The sequence below is a fragment of the Agelaius tricolor genome, unplaced genomic scaffold (genome assembly GCF_023055355.1).
Source record: "Agelaius tricolor isolate 1412-34295 unplaced genomic scaffold, bAgeTri1.0.p SCAF_3, whole genome shotgun sequence".
Lineage (NCBI taxonomy): Eukaryota > Metazoa > Chordata > Aves > Passeriformes > Icteridae > Agelaius > Agelaius tricolor.
The window spans coordinates 20,302,234-20,323,705 of NW_027269263.1; the positions used below are offsets into that span (position 1 = coordinate 20,302,234).

At 44.4% G+C, this 21,472-nt stretch overlaps 1 protein-coding gene across 6 annotated transcripts in view; it reads left to right on the forward strand.

Annotated features, from left to right (window-relative positions):
- The window catches only part of CACNA1I (calcium voltage-gated channel subunit alpha1 I), a 169,119-nt gene that overhangs the window by 99,649 nt on the left and 47,998 nt on the right, over positions 1-21,472 (forward strand). For all 6 annotated transcript variants that reach the window (XM_071422918.1, XM_071422919.1, XM_071422917.1 and 3 more), the window contains 3 exons: positions 12,552-12,711; positions 15,120-15,435; positions 16,064-16,156. In XM_071422918.1, coding sequence (XP_071279019.1) covers positions 12,552-12,711; positions 15,120-15,435; positions 16,064-16,156 — 569 coding nt within the window. The remainder of the gene's footprint in view (positions 1-12,551; positions 12,712-15,119; positions 15,436-16,063; positions 16,157-21,472) is intronic.

Below are 21,472 nucleotides of genomic sequence, written 5' to 3' on the forward strand. Positions count from 1 at the left end.
ATTTTTCCTGGCTGTCCCTGCCCTGACACTGCCTGTTTGCTCTTTTCATCAGTATAGAACTATACCTGTATGAAATTGATGTTGTTTTAATTTCCACTCTGTGGTTAAACCTTTATGTATTTTTCTTGCTACATAAATCTGTGGTAATATGCAGAGAATGTTTTGGAAGAAAGACATCCTGCCATTAATTAAAACAAAAAAAAAAAAAAAAGAAAGAAACTGGATTCCCTGGGAGAGGAGGCATTGACTTGAGGGCTGAAAACTAGCAAAGAGGTTGTAAATAAAAGGTTTGTGATAAATGGGAATGAGCTGCATTAGAAGAAGGTGTCTAGTGGGCTACAACAAACATAATTAATGGGACCTTTGGCCACAAATCTTTTTAAATGTCTTTTTAAAGTTCTTCAGTACTAATCTGAAGCAAGAAGAAAGTCTATTAGTGAGATGTACTGATGATATCAAGTGGGAGGTGTTGCAGGTGCTACCAAAGTGGGAAATAGGACAGCAGGAGGGAGAGGGAGATTGAGGTCATGGCTGTGAGTGTGAGATGTCTGGGAGAGGCAAGGACTGGGGGGTGGTTGATCCCAAAGGCAGATATTCAGCCAAGTTCAAAAGGCTATGATGGGCTGGGGGGCCCAGTGCTCATCTTGGGCATTTCAAAGGCTCCCACATGGACACCCAGGTAGGGACTGATTTCCACAGGGGAGTCTGGCTGTGTGGACTGAATAATGGCAGTTTATTATCAGGAGAATTGACAAAATGATTAGGAACCTGACTGATTAGAACACTAATGGAAGACTGCTCAAGTGATCTGTCAGGTAAATTATTTAGTGCCCAAAGAACTCTACTGATCTGCCAGCGTTTGAAAAGTCCACATACTTATGTGAGAAATTTCTGAAGAAGTTTGAGAAAAATTTTATACTACCTGAAGAAAAAAAAAAGGCAATAACAGAAAATTAGAAGAGAGGGAATTCAGAAGGAATTTCTAAGGAAACAGTAGCAACATGGCAGAGTAAAAAGTTAAATAAACTTATTTTATAGTCTTAGCAGGTGGGCAAGACTGAAGCTTAAATGCCCAAATTCCCAAATTGGATGTGTCTAAATTCTGCTTACGTATGCTCATCTGCAACATGAAACTACTGAAAGCCCTTCCTCACAGTGACACTCCTGAGGCTTTGAAACAATATCCCACAAAGAGCTGTCAAATTCTATTTACTCATTATTTATGGTACAAAGGATGCATGTAAGGATGTAAAGCCGCTCTGAATCATGACAGAAGAAGAAAGGGACAACCAGTGAACCAAAAGGTGATAAATGTCCATTGAGAATGCCAGTTTCTACCCAGTTGTAGTTAGGCTGTAGAACTCGCTGCCACAGGGAGTGGCACTGTGCAAGTAAAGAAAGCAAAATGAGATTTTCCAATGGGATTTTCCCATCCTTGGAAGTGTTCAAGGTCAGTTAGAATGGGGCTTTGGGGGACTGGACTGGTGGAAGGTGCTCTTGTCCATGGCAGGGAGGTTGGAAGTAGATGATCTTCAATGTCCCTTCCACACCAAACTATTCTGTGAGAACTCTCATGGAGACACTTCTGGATTTCAAACCTCCTTTGGGGTTAGAGCTGATCTTTAGCTACCAGTTATCAGCAATTGACTGCATTTCTTGCAGTTCTCAGCAGGATGTGCTACTGACCATTTCCTGTCTGAAGCAGTCTGGGGTTCTGCCCTGCCTGATCGTTCCTCCATTCTCCTGCCATCTGTGGAGTGTGCTAGAGAAAACATGAAGCACCCTGGTCTTGTACCACACCTTCATTAACATTCCCTCTTATTCTTGCATTCCTGACTACAACCCCAGGAACTCTGGCTTTTGGGGTCATGTTTGAAAATGCAGGAAATGAAAAGTCAGAGATTGGTCTGGTCCTATTGCCATGGGATTCAATTCCATGGAAATGAGTTGGTGTGACAAGCCCTGCAAGTCACTGAATCAGGGTAAAGAGTAAAAAAATACCCTCCAGGTCTCTGTCAGAGGTAGCTGCCTTCTGCTCTGGCCATGTCTGTGTCCTGTCTTGGGGTGAAATTCCACATCCATTTATTGTTATCCTTTTGTGATTGTGTTACAGGTTGCTGGGCGAAATATTGCTCTTTGTGCTGGCTCTTTATTTGTTGCTTCTTCTCAAGGCAAGGCACAAGGTTTGGGGAGAGAAGCTGGTTTTGTTTTATTTTTGCCTGCTTTCCAGCAGTGAATCTGTGATAATTTCTGATAATTTGAATTTCTTGCTCTTCTTTTATTAAGTTTTTTTGACATTTAAGAAGGAAATGTTTCTTCATTTTACTCTTTCTTGTCACATTGGCCTTATGCAAAGAAGAACCCTTGCATTATGTGTGATGTCTTCCAGTTTCCACTTACAATTTAGTAGCTGATTCATCATTTGGAAGTAGATTTCTTCAGCTGGATGCACTGTATGCAAGTGAAGGAATCTGTTGCAAAGCAACTTTACAGAGTAGAAAGTACACATATGTGCTAATACTCTGTCTGTAAGTGCACTAATATTTATGTGGAGTTGTAGGTATTAGAAAAATAACATTATATGCTTATTATTTGGTGTGCAGGAAATAAAATTTCAGATTTGTGGGAAGTTCTGCTTTTTCTAAATGTGTTTTTTTTCCATCAGAACAAAAATAATCTTTTCCCATCCTTTTTAGTACAGCTGTATGCTGCCTAATTTTAGAAGGTTTGTTTAATTTAATGTTTTTTCTTACACTGGGTCCTGACAAAAAAGTCTAAAAATCAGAAATCCTTAATCATGCCATTCTAGTATAAGAACGCTTTCCTCTCTTCTTGTCCTCCTTTTCTTTTTGCTAAATGTTTTAATGACTACTGCAGTGTTTTTATTTCAATCAAATAGCAGGTTTTTTCCTAGTACAAGTGCTGTGTATAAAAACTCTTGATCTAGTTCCATTTTTCTTTTTTAATGATTGTAATTATAGTAACTCCATGGGTCCAAATAGACTGGAGTTTTCTCCTTCTCCTCTATGGATCTCAAAGATATAAACCATGGCTTGTTATTTTTAGTCTTTCTTATGTTTCACACCAGGTTAGTGGGACCCAGTAAGTGTCGCCAGCAGATTCGGGAGTACAACTGACATCTCCTAACTCCCAGCTCTGCACTCATCTCACTAGACCAAAGCCCCAAAATAAAAATAATCTGAACCATCTGAGTGCTGAAATGGGAAAAGCAGATGTTTAACCTGCATATGCCTGCTTTAAATCTGTATTCCACACCAAGGTACCTGTGCTTGGCACTGTCACAGTGCCTAAAACAGAGTAAGCTGGCTACGAACCCCGCACTTGGCATGGGGGAAAAGTGATGACATTTACTTCTCTAAATGTGTTTTTGAAGAACTAATTTCACTGATGAGCGTGTGTGAAATGAGCTTCTGACTGAGATATATGAGGCTGTAAAACAGTCTCATTTACAGCTAGATCAGACAAAAACCAAGCACATTTGACAGGCACAGTCCTGCCCTAGCAGTTGGAAATGCAAACGGATTATGAAATTCCTCTTCTAAGTGCCCCCCATGGGGTCTTTGCTTCAGATGCTTCAGTGTTTTTGCAAGAGGACTTGCTTCTTCTCTTCCAAAACTGATTCCCTTTCAAAAATGTACTCTTCCAAATGACTCTTTTGGAAGTAATATCCCCCCCCTCTCAGCTTTATTTGTGAAGCAATAGCTGAAACTCAGATACTGTTGATTTTTCCAAGTATTTTAACTTACCCAACTCACAGTCCTTTGTATGAGGTGCTCTGTAAATACGTATTATCACACCTCAGTGACAAACAAACCACACTCTCAACCATGTGCTAATGTGTATACATACAGATTTATCCACATACAGCCTGAGCAGGTTAGTAAGGGCACAGGAGTGATGTTCTCTGGCAGCACCCATATGAAAACGTTAAGAGGTCACAAAGCCCTGTTCATTCCCTGATCAGGCTGTGTGACTGAAATGTATTTAAAGGTGAAGCTGCCAGCTTCCTGTGGGGGACATATCAGAGATGGAATTGTACTCTGAGCTGCACTGTCCTGTATGTGCAGCTCTTTATCAAGTGTCTTCATCAAGTCAAGCCCTAAATTAGATGGGCACGCTCAGGATAAAGGGAAACCATGTGAAGGGGAGCAGAGCAGAATGAAGATCAAGAGAGATGAGAAAAAGGAAGGGGAGCTGGAAAGAGAAATGCACAGGAGGCAAGTGGTAGGGTTTGCCAGGCACAGCACACGAAGGCCTGATGCACCTCTGTGTGTCGGATAATGCAAAGAGGCAGGGAGGAAATCAAAACTGATACAAAGTCAAGGACAGTATAAAGACTCACAAATATGCTGGATGGGTTTGCAAATCAATGCATCTCTGAAGCTTTTTAACAAACCAACTGGTCTGTAACCAAACCCACTTTTGCAGTGCTGGAGGAAATCCTCAGAGAAGCCTGGAATGGTTTGGGTTGGAAGGGACCTTAAAGATCAGGGACACCTTCCACTAGAGCAGGCTCCTCAGAGCCCCATTCAGCCTGGCTGTGAACACTTCCAAGGATGAGGCATCCACAATTTCTCTGGATGTTCCAGTGCCTCACAACTCACTGTAAACAATTTTTTCCTGTACTTAATTTTAAGTCTTCAGTCACTGAAGACAGGCTCCAGTTTTATTTACTTCTTGTCTGATCTCCATGCTGTTTTTCATGTAGATTACAAGTGTGCAGTGTATTGCCAGGTGTTTAACTGGGCAATCAAAGTAAATTTTGGAGAAAAACCCCAAAACATAATGAAAATTATATTCCTTTGTTAATGTGGCATCATGGCAAGGAGCTGGGAAACACTGAAATGCAGGAAACAGAGACCTGGAAATGCTTTGTTTTGTATGATACATTGATTATTTTCTATTTTTTGTGGTCACAGATCATGGGAGAAAGTAATATTTCCTTCACTGAACCAGTCCACTTCATTTCTGGATTATTAGCAAGTATTCAAAAGTCACTAATTGTGGGCTTGTAGGTTTTTCAGATGGCTTTAAAGCCATGAGATTTGAAAAAGGAAAAACAATCACAGATTATAATTATTTATTTTTCCTGTGGCTTTCAGACCTTTATACCTCTGAGTTAATATCTTTTTTTTTTTCCACCCATACTAGTGGGAAATAAAAACTTCTCTCCTTTTTTTTTTGGCTGTAATCTGAAGTTTTCAAGTCATAGCAAGATTTCCCACCTGAAGGTTTCTGCCATGTAGCTAAAGACTGATGATAAAAATCACAAGAGTCTGTAACAACTCTTCAGAATTTGTGTTAGTAAAGCAAGCTGGAAAAAACCAAGCCAAAACATTACAGAAACCAGTCATAGAAACCTTTGATGGAATCTTTATTTCTCCCTTCTCCTGTAGGGGAACCTGCAGAGCCAGAATTTTAAAAAATGCTTAGTACCTCACAGCTCCCATTGTGATAATTCTGCTGCCTGTTCAAGCAAGCTCAGCCTCCAGTGTACACAGCAATCACGAAAGCCCAGCCATGTATTTTGCTGCCTAAATGGGAGCTGAGCTGTTTTGCAAAATCTGTCCCATGGGACCTATCAAGCAATGGATACCATGGAAATGTGAGCAATAATGACAGTGTATTATGGGGTGAATGATACTGTCATATTACACTAATGCAAATTAAACTTTGTGTGTGTGGGCAAGGCAATTTACAACCATAACCTTAAATTTCTCTATCTTTGTGTATTTTGGGACCGATTCTCCTGTTCACACTCATTTCACGTAACGTCATGTCATTGCCTGCAGTAGAAAGAAACATGATTCATGCTAGTGACAGCAAGAGGAAATTAGCCCTGTTAAATCTTACCCAGAAGTTGCATTAATACTGTTTTACATAATATTTTTCATTATTCTGTCTCACTTAGCACTAGAGATGTGTAAAGAGCTTAAGGATATTTATAGGATGGAGGCAAGTGGCTTGCAGCCACAGCACTGGAGTTGACTTTTGTCCCTGGTGTTAGGTGGCTCCTGCAATTCTGAAAGAAAAGCTGGCACTGTATGTTTTTAATAGACTCTTCACTGAAAGTGAATGCAGTCATCACTGCAGTGATAAATGGGGAAAAAATGAGATGATCACTGAATGAACTGCTGTAGCAGGTGGTAGTAGGTGTTGCTTATTAGATGTTCAGTATTACAAAAAAGAACAGAATGACAGTAATCCCCCAGAGAGACACCTCTCTAAGAAATAATCTGACACCTGTCATCACTTTCCAAGACAAGGTTGCTTAACAGTCCAAAGCTTGCAAGGGGATAATGGCAGGACAGAGAAGAAGGGGGCTACTGACTGGGACCTTTGCCTGTATGCATTTCTGCTCCTGTCACGGATTATGTGGCTACCAACCATGCTGAGGTGGCACGTCCTGAATGTGACTGCTTGTGGAGGAGGAGTTTTTGGTTGTTATCTGTGAACCTTATCTGGGCTTACAGCATCCATCATGAGGTGCAGCCTGCTGCAGAGCTTGGTGTCTCCTTTTTGGATGACAGAAAAACTTGGACTGTGGCCACTCTCTCTTCAGAAATGTCAGTATTTAGGTGTCAAGGTAAATGCTCTGGATTTTGCTCTGCTCTCTTTCTTGAAGCCACTGCAGCTGTGGGGTCAGGTCTGCAATTAGGAGGCTTCACTTCTGAGCTTGCTTCTTCACATCACCTGGCAGCACCAGCTGAGCCCCCTTTGGCAGCCTGCTGAGCTCTGGGGCTCTGCAGTGCCTGTGTGTTTATTTGTTCCTCTACTCCTCCAAGGAAAAGAGCTTATCTCTGGTTTCATTGGCTCTCTTTTTGGTGGTTGTTTTAGCTGAATGTCTGTTGGGAAGTATTTTAAGTGATGCATTTTTTTTCTGTTCTTACTTTACTTTTTCATGACCTGACCTGGTCTGTGTCTTGTTCTCTGACTGAAAAGAGGTGAGGTCTGTGTTAGTCCCTGGATCCCAAGGGAATTGTTTCTAGAGCCTTGGAGCAAGCTTAAAGAGATTTTTTTCCTCTTATATGACTATACTCTAAACCTTGTCTGGAAAGCTTTGTTCCAGCAGGGTGAAGCTCTGGCCAAAAAGGTTTTTTCTGGAGTTTGTCTCTCTTTTGGCTACCTCAGGCTTAAGCTGAGAAGTACCTTGAAGGTAAGGACTAGGGGCACTTAGTGTTTAAACTTGAGTATTCTAGGGGAAGTCATTGTATGAAGATGAGGATTGGTATGCCCATGCTACTGAGAAAATAAACAACAGCTCTCCATACTGGCTGAAGCTTTATAAGTGCTACAAATGTCATGTTTTGATCTCTTCTGTGGTTACACTGGGGAGTGACAAAGATAATTTGAGGTTATGTCATCAACAGGCTGGGTAGGATGAGATGCCTGAGCCAGTCAGGGATGCTAAAAGGCTTTGCTTGTCAGTAAGGCAAGAGTGGGGATTTGGTGAGGAACTGAGCAGTGCTCCTGAGCTATGGATCATGCTGACCATCTGCAAGTGTTAAACCCCCAGCTCTAAATGTACCCTGCAAATGCACCCAGAACCTGACAAAGAGATTGGTGGGAAGACTTTTCTTTTCTCTGAATGAGCCCAGTGTGTCTGGGGCAGTTTTTCCTTAGCAGCAGAACTGGTTTAAGATCTCTCAGTACCTCATACTGTCTGTCAACTGGACCAGTCTTTCCCCAGAGTTGATTTAATTTGGGTTTGGCCATCCATCTGGACATGCTCTCTCTCCTGCCTTGGTACAAAACAGGCAGTGATGGTTTGCAATGTGAGTGAGGCTGGCTTTGCAACTTGAGGACAAAGCATCTGGAGCTGCACACTGGCTCTTCCAGCTGAACTCCTTTAGCTTGCATGTGTTGTTTGCAGAACAGGCCTCAGTTAGAAGGAATGCATCAAAGAGAAAAGATCTGCATGGCAAGAAAAGCTGTGGGTTATAGTATAGGTCAGCTTGGCAGTGTGTCTGCTGTTGGACCCACAGCTGATTGGTGTCTCTTGGCAGTGTTTGGCCCAAGCTGGAGCTGCGTGCAATGTGTGAAATGACAGCTAAGCCTCGGGTCAGCAGGACATCAGTGAGGATGGCCACAAGTTGGAGCACCAGCTTGCACTGTGCACACAAACTGAGATTGTTTTAACTACAGGGGTTGGCTGCAAAATTAAAAGAAAAGAAGAAGGTGCACGTCTCTCTGTGTGTACTTGCTGCACAATCTATCTGCTGGAATGGTTCCTCGGTTCTGAAAATTTCCATAAAGGAGCACGCACAGGAGAATGCTGCCAACCCCATGCTAGCTGGATGGACTGCCATGTGTCCTGGGGCAGGGGAGGAAGGAAAGAAGGCACGCTTGGACAAGCAGCCTGGCTGAGGGACATAATGACACTTCAGTTTCTGCATTCTGCAAAATGTCCTGCCAGCTACAGTCACAAGTGCTGATGGGAAGGAGATTTGGTTTTGTTCCAGTTAAAATGACAAGTGGTAGCTTGGTCCACGATGCAGATGAGATGGGAGTTGAGAATTATGTTCTCCTCCACTGCTTTACCCCAGGCGAGGGAATGATGGCCTCAAATCTCCTTTTGACTTCACATGCGTTGGCTCTGTCCCTCACGCCGTAGCTGGGGCGGACTGAAAGCCTCAGAGGTGAGAAAGAACAGGGTTTCTCACCCCTCCTCAGCAGGTCCCCGTTCGTGTCATAGGGGGGTTAGCGCCAGGGAGTGAATCAGCCCAGCTCTCCTGGTGCTCGGGAGGAGGCAGGGGGGACAGGGCGAAGTGACAGGGCTGCTGTCACTGGCGGTGGCGGGCTCGGCTGCCCGGGGCTCACCCTGCTCTGCCCAGGCCAGCCCGGGGCGGGCGCGGCAGACGAGTCCACTTACCTGTGATAGCCAGGCTAATCAGGGTTGATGGTAAGTGTCAAGAGGGAGCTGGGGTCGTTGTGGTGTCTGCTGAATTTGTCAGGAAGGGCCTCTGGGTGCCACCAGGCTGAGACAGACACTTTACTTCTGAACAACAGAGCGAGCTCAGAGGCTTTGCTCAGCCCTGTGAAGACGGGCTGCTCAGAAGTGACCATCCTTCTGATGGTCACTTCTCTTGCCTTCCCACCATTTTTTATCCCTGTACATACTTTCCCCCATCTCCTGCTGTGTTTGAGTGGTGAACACACCTGTGGCTTTGCTCCTGCGGGATACCTTACCAGAAGCAGCCCTGCCTTCGAGGTACCATCAAGCACCCCTCTCTACCCCTTGCTTAAGGCCATGGGTGAGCAGCAGGAAACCATTATGTGAGCATTGTTTCCCTCCTTGGATGCCCACAGACAAGGCCATTTCATTTCCTCCCCCCGGTCAGAGTAGTGGAGAAAAGATCTTTCCGAGCCCACACCTGGTGCTCATGAATATTTAATGTTTCTAGCTTTTATTTCCCTTGAAGAGCAAAACCTTTTCATATTTGATGCCCTGGAAGGCTGTTTGGTTGCTGAATGTTGTTTCATCAATGCTCTCCCTCCTCACTTTTCCTCCAGACTGCCCAGCCTCTCTTCCTTTCTCTTCTTGAGCAGCATTCCCTTTTTACAAAGGTTGCTTCAGAAAAGGTCACTGTGCCTTTCATATCCCCTCCTTACTGTGAGCCAGTACAGTTTCTGCTCTGCCAATGGTAAAGGAGAAATGGGGATGTGGGGAAAGGCAGCAGTGGGGAGGGAGGCCAGGAAAGGTGTGCACAGAAGCTGAGGAGCAGCACAGAGGCAGAGAGGAGTTGTAGGCAGAGCAAGAGAAAAGTGGCTGAACAGCAGGTGGAGGCAGCAGAAGGTGGGAAGGAGGCAGCAGCAGGATTTTGGTGAAGGGGCTTTCCAGCACCTTTCAGAATTTGTCATTCAAGATGCACAGGTGTTGCAGTGGATGGCAGCTTGTCCAGCAAGGGCCCTTTGGAAAAGGAAGGCATCCCAATTCCCCAAAACCGAATACTCCCAAAGCTGCACTTCCCATTTCCACTGTTGGGCAGTTGCTTTAGAGACCTCATTATTGTGGCCACCAGCTTCTCTGGTAAATCATCACCTGTTGGCCTTAGGCCATTCAGCCTTTCTCCCTCTTTCTCCTGCAATTGCAACTGATGTTTGAATGTTTAGATGGGTGTAGATTCAGCATTACTGCTTTTGAAGAGCCAATCTCATATCCATAGTCAACATCAATGGCAAGAGAAAGATTAATCTGTCAAACTGTGAAATTAAAAAAAACAAAACCCCAAACTGGTTTTATTTGGACTTAGAACCTGTTAATGCTGAAATTCTTTGTGATGTGGAAAAGATGCCACAGGGGCCACCTGCCAGTTCTTGGGTCATGGCCCCACATACCCCAGAGTGCCTGACATGGGGGCAATAGCTATGATCTTGGAGCTGTGGAGAGCATAATCTTGTACCATCAGTAATCCCTCTGAGAGTCAGGATGGAGAAGGTATGGGCAGGCAGAATGCTTCCAAGAAAAAGTCAGACAAGTTTTGCACGTCATTTGCTTTCTCTTGGAACATAGACAAAATCAATTTTTGTAAATTCTGACCCAACAAGGATGCTGTCTGTAAAATTCTGGTGTGAATGTCTGTTTTGTCTGTTCTGCATTTCAACGTAAGGGCAGCCTCATCTCTCCCATTACCCAGCTCTGAAATGGAGCTAGCATCAACTGATCTGAAAAACACCACCCCCTCTTGCAGCATTACTGGTACCGTGTCACTTGGCTCTCCCTAATGTACTGACCAGGACAATTTATGGGAACTACTGAGCTTCTCCTGTGACACAGCATTAATGCTGGGAGCACATAGCACTACAGTGAGGGTGCATGGTCTTGAAGTCCCAGGGCTGTCCAGAGTATTTCTCCAGGGCCCAGCAGGTCTCAGTGGCTGTGTGTTGGACTTGGTGTGCTGAGAGCTCAGAGAGCTGTCAGTGACTCAGGGCACAGCTGTGATCCCCAGTGTGTGGCTGGAGCTGTGTCCCTGATGTACTCATCTAGAAGCTGCCTTATGTGGTTGCTGGTGACACAGCAGGACAGGCAGGCAGCAGGGCTTAACAACTGCTCCACAGCCTGGTCTTAGAGCTAGTGACATCATCCTTTATCCTTCATGATCCCATGGAGGCACCAATGAGCATCTTCTCCTTCTTACACATCACATACCTGTAAATACCACTCCTGTCTCTTTCACCCTGCTCTGTCTCCAAAGCATTCTCTACTAATCTAAACCAGTCTGCTGTTCCACAGCAGGCACACTTCTCCCTCTTCCTTCAGTGTTTGTGAATTCCGTGCCTGCCTGCTCCACCACAGGTGCCACTTCCCTCCCTTCTGTGTGGGGCAAGCAGTCTGGGGAACAGACACGGAGCGGAGCGTAATGTATAGTATTGTGTGGTAATTACTTGGTGCTGGGTACACAAGGGACATTATCTTGTGCCTCAAAGGGCTGTCAGAGAATCCTAATCCTATCTTCCTCTCCTCTTTCCCCTTCCACTGCCATCTAAAGCAATGAATTGGTTATAAATACCTAATTAGCTAATTATTTGCTGGCCTACATGGAACATCTTCAGTGAAGGAACTCTCTGGGTATCTGAGGGGGGACCTCCATGGAGACAAGGAGAGACAACCTCGTGAGGTGTGCACAGGGATAAAGGCAGTACTGTGATGCTCAGAAGATTTTCTAGGCTTTCACCATCCCTGGAGAGCAGAGGAAAAGCCATTAGCTCCATGGAGAAATGGACTATGTTTACCCCTACTTGTGGCTGTGCGCTAAAGAGCCAAGGGGAAAATAAAACCACAAGAATAATTCATTAGGTAATTAGAGAGTAAAAATTTTTTTTTTTTTTAAAACATTTGCACTGGGCAGAGATTCTGTGCTGGAAGCTTTTTGGGCTGTGCCTGCTACTTGTGTGCTCCAGCCCCACTGGGGCATGAGGACTAGCCAGGGGAGGAAATTGTGGTTTTCATGACTGTCTCTTGATGATACTGTCCCTAAAAAAACCCCCAATTATCTAAGCCAGTTTATATGTTCTGAAAAGGTTCATGCTACTGGCAGGCTGGCCTTAGTCTATCCATGCAGATCTCACAAGCTGCAGGATTCAGTTGCTGTACTAGGATGACTTTCAGTTGGAGCCATTGGGTAATGGGGCTGTTGAGCTGACATGCCCCTTTGGGACCTTTGTCACTCTGTTGTCCTGCAGGGAAAAGGGAGGGAGGTATGTCAGTCAGATAGCTGATGGCACCAAAAGTCTCATTCTCTTTTCTTCTCTGCTGCAGATGGAGGCCTAAGGTTAAGAGATCACAGCATCACAGCAGCTCTGCTGGGCTGCCTGTCAGTAGAGGTTAGGACAAGAAAGGGCAATAACCATAAATCTGGCCAGGTTTGGATAGTGGTTAATTTCTGACACTATGCTTTTATTTTCATGGGGCTTTTTGCTTTTATTATGCATATCTTGTAAACTTCTTTCCTTCTCCTTCCCTTCCTCTCTCCCTCTCTCTATCCCTGTGTCCCACACTTGCTCCTGCTGGTTCTCTTCTCCCCCTGCAGGCATGCGCATCCTTGTGAACCTGCTGCTGGACACCTTGCCCATGCTGGGGAACGTCCTTCTTCTCTGCTTCTTTGTCTTCTTCATCTTCGGCATCATCGGCGTGCAGCTGTGGGCTGGGCTGCTCCGCAACCGCTGCTTCATGGAGGAGAACTTCACAGTGTGAGTGACTGGAAGACAACACCTTCCTTCCTTCCTTCCTTCCTTCCTTCCTTCCTTCCTTCCTTCCTTCCTTCCTTCCTTCCTTCCTTCCTTCCTTCCTTCCTTCCTTGTTTCCTTGTTTCCTTCCTTCCTTGTTTCCTTGTTTCCTTCCTTCCTTGTTTCCTTGTTTCCTTCCTTGTTTCCTTCCTTGTTTCCTTCCTTCCTTGTTTCCTTCCTTCCTTCCTTGTTTCCTTCCTTGTTTCCTTCCTTCCTTGTTTCCTTCCTTGTTTCTCTTTCCCTCTGCCTGCTCATGTCTTCTGCCAGGCTCTCTGTGCATCACTTACTCCAAGTGTGCGATGCTAGTGTGCCACCAAGGGTGCTTGGTCACACCTTGTAGTGGAAAGGGAGGGTGGGCAAAGACAGCTGGTTTTCTTCTGTCTTCACAGCAAGTGTCTGGGCTCATTTGGATTTGATCAAGGCACAGGTTAGCATGGCTGCCCCCTCCAGCCATGTCTAGTAATACAGGATGGTGCTCCTACACCCAGAAAAAACTGAAACTCTGAAACATGCTGCCGAAAGATCCTGAACCTGCTCCTTCTTGACAGAAAACAACACTCACAGGAGTCTTAGAGAAAGCCAAAGTGCTGCCTGATGCATCCAGGAACATCTTTGACACCTCCAAAATGGAGCTGAAGTCCCTGTTTCAACAGTAGTGCATTACCTTTGGAGGGACACTGAGAAATTTCTACAAAACTTCAGGAGTAGAATTGCATGTGGCCAGTGCCATGGGGAAGAGATAGAGGGCTGGTGAGAGAGATGTCCCACAGCTGGGTTAGTAGAAGTGAGAGCATATGAAAGCAAAGAATCAATGTTTGAATGGGACAAAAAAGTCGTGGGGAAACATGGGAACACTTCTGTCAAAGAGAGCCTGAAGCCACACAGGGTCAATTACAGGTATCTGAGGTTTGTTTGGGGGCTCAGGGGGGAGTCTGCAGAGCACAGCTTTACTCCTCCCACAGGCAGTGGGGTGGAAAAGCTTCTGCCTGCCATAAATTCTCCGATTACCCAGTTTCAGGGCACAGCTCTTCCTGTTGACTCTCTGGCTTTAGTAGATCTCAGGCTTTAAAACGTTTTCTTAAAACCATATGCTAATCCCAGGGGTGCTATCAGTGTAGACTACTTAGAGAAAACCTAGAGCTGTAGATCAGTTTAAACTGATTAAACAGTTCTGAAGCTTTAGAGCATCTCAAATTGGAAAAAAAAGTGTGAAAATACAATGTGCAGAACAGCAGTGGAGTTGCAGAGTAGGAGCTGCTTAAAGCAGTGTTTATTTATTCCTTGGGGAAAAACTACTGTTTAGGATGATTGTCCTTTATGTAAATCAGGAGTAGCACTTCTTTAATGAGTGTAATTACATCCATGCAGAGTTGATGTAACTGAGAAGTGAATTGGGGCCACAGCCTTCACAATGACAGATATTAGAAAATATTTGGCTGACCATTACTAGGGAAATCAGTTCTGAAGGTGCCCATGCACCAATGATGAGGATGAGTTACAACATACTTTTGTAGTTTAGTCCTGCTTAGTTAACAATCAGAGCTTGTCTTTTTCTTTTTCATCAACACCTGTCCTCTTCCAATGACACTTAGTGAAAAAGTCTGCATTTGCACAACATGAAAGTTGTGCATTGTAGCACTGCAAGGACTACACCAGCTAGAGCTTAATCCTTTTTTTTTTTTGTATTTCCACCTTTCACTTTTCTGATATTAGCTCATCTCCAGCTAGGCAAGCATAAATGATTTTAATTATTCATGCATTTGGAAGGTGCTTGCATTATTTGGAAAAAATACATGAACTTGTCATAAAACATTGCACCCGTAATGCCAGCTGTCAAGGAGGAGTCAAAGTTAAGGTTAAGTCAATTTTATCTTTCCATTTCTGAATTTTAAGGCTTATCTGTGCAATGTTAATTATTCATGAACTGGATTTTTTTTAGAAGTACAGAAGGTTCACTACCAAATGTTATAAAACATGTCCATCAGCAGTTACATATATGAACATATTACAGTAAAGCCTGATGAACTTCCTTAATGTCATTGCATCTGATTTAGCTTTGATGTTAATGGAGAGAGTATCAGACTGCAAATCTCTGCATTCCAGCTCTTTTTCATCTCCATGCAAGCTGATTGTGCAATTTGGCCTGGGGTGATCTGATGGCAGGAAAAGCTCTGAAAACTGGGGGCTCACCCTAGAAATTTACTGGTTTTCAGGAGCCCTGTTATTCCTCCCCTTCTCCTGAGTCAATAAACCTGGAAATCCCCCACCCAATGCAGTCCCTCTGTCAGAATGGGGGCTCCCAGCCCCACCAGTATCACTGATAGATAGGAAACTCTTTGTCACAGGAAATTTGACTGTGGCTTCTTTTGCAGACAAGGTGACATTGTCCTGCCCCCTTATTACCAGCCAGAGGAAGATGATGAGATGCCCTTTATCTGCTCGCTGTCAGGAGATAATGGAATTATGGGCTGTCACGAAATACCCCCGCTGAAGGAGCGAGGCCATGAGTGTTGTTTGGACAAGGATGATTATTATTATTACAATTCAGTCCGGCAAGAGTTCAATGTCAGTGGCATGTGTGTGAACTGGAACCAGTACTACAACGTGTGCCGCACAGGCAACGCCAACCCGCACAAGGGTGCCATCAACTTCGACAACATCGGCTATGCCTGGATTGTGATATTTCAGGTAAGTCTGAGTTAGCCTCCTTACAAGGCTCAAGCTTATATTTCTGTTTTTCAAACTCAGTCCTTCTGGGCTCCAGGGGTAGTTTCTGCAGGGTGTGACAGAGATGCAAAGTAAAGGGCCTTGTAACTCCCCTGGTAACGGAGACAATGCATACATGAACGCGCTTGCCAAAATAAGCTCCACTCTTCAGGCTGACTTGTACCAGTTTCCCCTCCAGTCCAGACAGCTATAGTAAAGGATTTTTTTTTTTTCTTTGTAATTCCCAGCACGTGTTGCAGATGGGAGCTAAAATCCATGCTTTTTTTCTTTTCCTCCGGCTGTACGCGGTGTCCAGTCCAAGGGGCACAGCAACCTGCTGCGGGTTTTCCCCCGCTGCGATCCAGGGAAATGAACTATTTTAATGAAATATTCCTGCTGTGGACTAGAATGATCTCACAGGCTTTGACAGTATGCCAGTGTCACCAAGCAGTACCATGCTGATTTCCCAAAATGGAAATTTGGCTTCGTTGAAATGAATTGTTGTTTCTCACCTTTCTTGGGTTGCACCCATCCTGCCAGTATCTGCTTGTTATACACTGAGGAGTGAGTTCTGGATTACCCCTCCTGCTTCTCTTGTTTGTCTTTGCAGGTGATCACACTGGAAGGGTGGGTGGAGATCATGTACTATGTGATGGATGCCCATTCCTTCTACAATTTTATCTACTTTATCTTGTTGATAATCGTAAGTATAAGGTTTGATGAATTGTTTGTCAGCAATGCAAGCTAAGAGCTGACAAAAACCAGGTCTTAGGTCAACATAGATACTGGGGAAGCAAACTTCTAGAAATTTCAGAAAATCCAGCTAGTTGATTTTCACCAAGAGTCTGAGGCAGGATCACATATATACTTGTCAGCCAAGTTATTAGCCTTCACTCAAAAATATACTTAAGATTGATTTTTAAAGTTATACATGCCTGGTGTAGAATAATGTTCTCACTGGCAGATCTTCTTGCAAAGTAAATTCCTCAAACCAGTTGACTTAAAAGCCAATTCTTTCTCTGCCCTTCTACTAGGTCTCTATCGAGTTTAAGCTCTTGAGTAATTTTTGAGCTGTGTTGAATGAGGAGCTTTTGGCAGCACCTGGGTTTATCAGGTTCAGAGTCTGAGATTCACATTTTGTTAGATTCGGGGTCTGTCATGCTGAATTACTTCTTCATCATGAACGAAAAGGAGCTACTGCTCCAAAAGTGTCAGGAGTCCAAAAGAAACTGGCTGTATGAGATCCCTTGTGGATGATAGGATGGAAAGAGAGAAGTGTGTCAGCAATGAGAACTTAATAAGCAGTTTATAAGCCCTGTGGATTTATACAAATGAAGTCTGAAGGTTGGTTTTCTGCAAGGATATTCATTATCAGCACCTGGGATGAGAGCTGAGAAACATGGTGCCATTGCCTCCCTGTTCCTCAGGCTTCCCTTGCATAAGTGCATTTTCTTGGAGGGAATATCCTGTTTCTAACAAGGAAGGATTGAGTTTTTTATGAAGGCTCTTGCACGTTGCTCACCTTGGGGACCAAAGTCAAGAGTGAAATGGAAAGACATAGGATGAATTATAGGAAATATAAAATCTGTACATGGTAGATGCAATTTAGTTTCAGGTCACTGAGTAAGCACCTCAATGTGTATTTCCAAGGCCAACGTGCATTTGGATAAATGGACCTGGCCAGGACTCTGATCTTCATCCAACACTTGTGCTACAGGGCCATGCCCTTCAAGAAATAGGATCTCTAGAAGCAGTCACCCAGTAACACTAACAGACTGACCTGGTACAGGATCCAGTTTACATTCAAGCTGGCGTACAATGGCTTGAGATAAAGCAGACTTTAATCAATTTCTGTGAGAAATTCTGCAGCCTGTACATATGAAGGGCGGCCCAGAAGAAAAAAATCTCTTGGCCCATTCAGGTCAGACAACTTAAAAAAAATCTTACTATATCCTTGATTTCACCCCGCCTTACAGACTTCTATTCTCACAAGGGCAAAATAAGGAGATAAAAACAGCAATATGACATACTCCCTGTGGGCTGAAGCCATAAACCTGGACAGCAGAGGTGAAATATACCTTAAGGAATGTTGCTTTTACTTTGATGCTGGAGAGTCCCAAAGAGACAGTGTAGAGATGTGATTGCACATGGGATGATGGAGGGGAGTTTCCACAGGCTCTGTTCTCAAGGGCAAACTGGACATCTAGTGCTTTTTGGGAGTTCAGAAAATAATATTTTCCCATTAATTTTGTTCATATACCCCACAATGAAATAGATATTTAGTACCCACCTGCATTCTGACTTTGATCAGTGTGGTCAGGATATCCCAATTTGTAGAATATGCAATTAGACACAGACTTTACTCCTTGTCCCACAACTCCAGTCTCTCCCAGAGCCAGGAAGGACTGTGCAGGGTAAGTGTTTAAGCACTGGGGCACACATACCCAGTCTTTTGTAGGCCAGTTCCAGAAACTGCCCTTCCCCCCACATTTCAAACTACATAAATTCTGTCAGCGTTCTAAGTATCCTTCTAGTGCTGGCTCACGTCATGTGGATTCACAGTGATTCAAACTGTGTCTCTGCATTTGCAGGCACCGAAAACCCTCAATTAAACACTCCACCTGAGATGTTACTGCAGAGTGTCATTGACATTTCTAGACACTCCCTCCTCATTTGCAGAAGCCATATATGTTTATTTCTGTCAAACACAGGAGAACATGATTCTCAGGTTACTTTGGGGACTGCTGAGAACAAAGGAGTCACATGCTAGGTGGAATATTTTCTTTACCTTTGTGGAGTTAGACCAAGGAAGTATTTAGCCTTCCTGCTACCTCCTTGGCGTGTGATGCATCTTTTGCAGCACATACCAATGCCACCGTGTCTAACTTGATATAATTTGGCTGCATTTTCTATCTTAATCTTCATATAGAAATGATGATCCCTCTTTAAGTCTCATGAAGTACAGCCCTTCCAGCCTTTATCCTTCCCTCCTTCTCCATGCTTTGAAGGCCTGGCTTTCTAAGCAGGATTGTTCTGACAGTTGTATTTTAAGCCCTGACTCTTTGCTTTTCCACTCACATTCTAGCTTGGGCTCAGGCTTACTCTTCTGGGGCTGGATCTCTGCAGCTTCTCTCTAGAGCTGTGCTTTCATCCATGACTTCTTTCCTACAATGATATCTGCAAACACCTACATGGGGCATTACTTGCTACTGCTCATATGGCAGGAAGAAGGCTCCACCACCTGGATACACTCCCAGCACAGTTAGAAATCCTGCACGGATGTGCTTCTCTGAGGGGAAGGATGCTGACTGACCATGGTACTCTGAGTGGCCTTGTAGAACAACCTGGGAAAAGCATTTTATGTGTTCAGCAGATTTTAAAATGCTTCCCCCTTGACCAGAGATCATGGATATGATATGAAGGAAGGACTACTCCCTGCTTTTGGGTCAGTGTTTCACTTGGGTTTTCCTGCTTGAGGTCCAGGTATCTCTTTGACACCTTTCCAGCTACCTGGCCACTGCTATGGCTCCTGGAGTGGAGCAAGCTCTTCTGAACTCTTACACTGGCATCTGCATTGCAGCACTCAGGGGCTCCTTGAAGGGCTCTGTGCTTACACAAATGGGCCTCAGAAGGTAAGCTGGATATCCAGGCATAGGCAGTAAAAGTCATTGACAAGTCAGGATCTGCAGCACTAGTCAGATTTTGTCAGATATTGCAGAGGTGGGGCTTGAACTTTGGGCTGAATGAGGCCAGGATCTGCTTTATCAAAGCACAGCTCAGTCTCAGGGCTGAACAGGACACTGTGTTGGGACTTGGAATCAAGGGTCTCCATCTGCTTCTCTCAAATGCTTTGACTCCATCTCTGTCTCTCTGCTCAGCCAGCTGAGATGAATCACTTAATTAGGAGCCTTTGGGACCCTTCCTGTCCTTCTCCTACCTGGGAGGCAGTGCCAAGCTCAGCAGAGACTGAGAGTTTATGGACTTGCCTGTGGTTTTAAGGATTAGCCAAGCTAATTTGCTTTGTGTTTGATGTTTCTAGCTAAAAGAATAAGGACTGGGGAGTAGTTCCCATATCCAGACCTCTCACTGCCCCCTTTTTGTTCATCTGGTGGGAGATGGCAGCAAACGGTGCCTGTGAGGACAAGGCTCAGGGATGTGAACCTGAACCCCTCTCCAGAGTCAACCCTAGGCTGACAGTGCAGTCCTGGTGAGGCATCTCAGCCCTCAGCTCTTCCTCTAGTGGCCCAGAGAGAAGGTGTGGCAAGCCCTAATTGCTTGTTGTTCGGGAGCTGTGGGAGGTTGCAGAGTATGGGGCAGTGTCACAGGTGGTGTTCCAGAAATGCTCACACAGCTGGTGCCCACCTCCCTGCCCTGCCTGCCTCAGTGCCAGCTGAGGGACACAACCAAAAGGGAAAGCCCAGGTGAGGATCATGCTCCTGAGCAGAGTGCATCTGAGAAGAATCTGGATTCCCAGTAATATGCTCATCAGTTAAAATAAAACATGCAAGACATCACAGACTAGGGAGAATGTTGGGTGAAGGCAAAGGAATCTGAACAAGGCATTATTTTAATTTTCAAGGCTGCATGCTGAAAGCTGAAGGAAAAATAGGCTGAAATATGGGGGAAGGAAAGAGAAGAGAAGGGTTCAGTGATGAAGGGAAACAGAATTAGAACAGCTTTGAAGGGTGCTGAGAGGAGGAGGGGAGGGAAAAAAAAGCCCTTTATTGTGAGATACTTTATTGTCCTTATGTTGAATCTGGATCTGGTTGGAAAGAGCTTCGTGTTTCAAAGGGTTATTGAGATGCTAGCAGGGACATGTCCCCTTTGAACAAAGGGCACCTGTGTCCAAGAGAAAGGGTCACCCAGAAGGGCAAGCTGGTCAGGGGGGCAGTAAGGGCTATGAACTGAGGGAAAGGCTGCTTGGATAGGTAAAACAAGCTTTGAGGTACTTGCTGAAATAAATTTTTTTTCCATTCACAAGCACTGGGGTCAGGTTATCAGTACCTTTGCCTGCTCTGTCCCTTTTGCTGGAAAGGTTTACAGGAGAGGAGACAAGGTCAGGACTGAATCCTGCTCCCTGTCAGAGCTGTTTGCTTGCAAAGGAGGGACAGTGCGGGGAGATGGGTCCTGTGTGGGAGAAACTGGTGCCAGGGTGCCCCTTGGCAGGGATACTCACAGGTCCAGAAGAGGCAGAAATCTTGAGCTGGTGCTTAACCTCCTCCCAGGGGCTGCCCCACAGAGTCTGTTTCAGAGCACTGCAGATGCAGAGTCCTTGTTTAGCGTTTAGGCTCTGCATTTTATCAATGCCCTATTGACACAGCTCTGCAGCAAGTAGGCACCAATCAAGGTGTCTTAGCTTTTGAAAATTATTTTGAATGTAGTTACTAGCCCATTTATATATGAAATTCTCATCATATTGAAGCCCAGGATTTATCATCCATCTATCTATCTATCTATCTATCTATCTACAAATAGACCTCCTGGTGGAAATTAATCTCTAATTTCATGATATATAGCACAGGGTGAGTTTATTTTGCCTCTAGAACTCTCAGCACAAAGAAATGCTTGCTCCATTTTATAAATAGGAAAACTGAGGTTTGAAGGGAGCATTCAAGTTTTAAATTAAAGCCTGGTAGACATTTGGGCTTCTGTATGGAGAATAGGGAGAACTGGGGCATTTTGTTTGCTCTTTCTAAGAACTTGGGAGTGCGTTTTTTACGGTTTTTGTGTTTGAAATGAGAAGCCTATGTAGGCCAGAGGACAAGTTAAAGAAGAGCTAATATGATATGCCTTGTATCAGAAGAATAGAAAATAAGCAAGGAAGCCTGGCTTTACCAGACTGCTTAGTGTCCTTCTAAAAAAGGACACATTTTATTTGTAAAATCTTTTTTGATTTCAAAAGCTCACTCATTTCAGGAAAGCTCCAAGTGCCTATATGGAGAATTAAGGTGCAAATGGCAGAAATCAATAATATGCCCCAAGTATACTAGTATGTCATTAAAATGATCTGAGAATACTG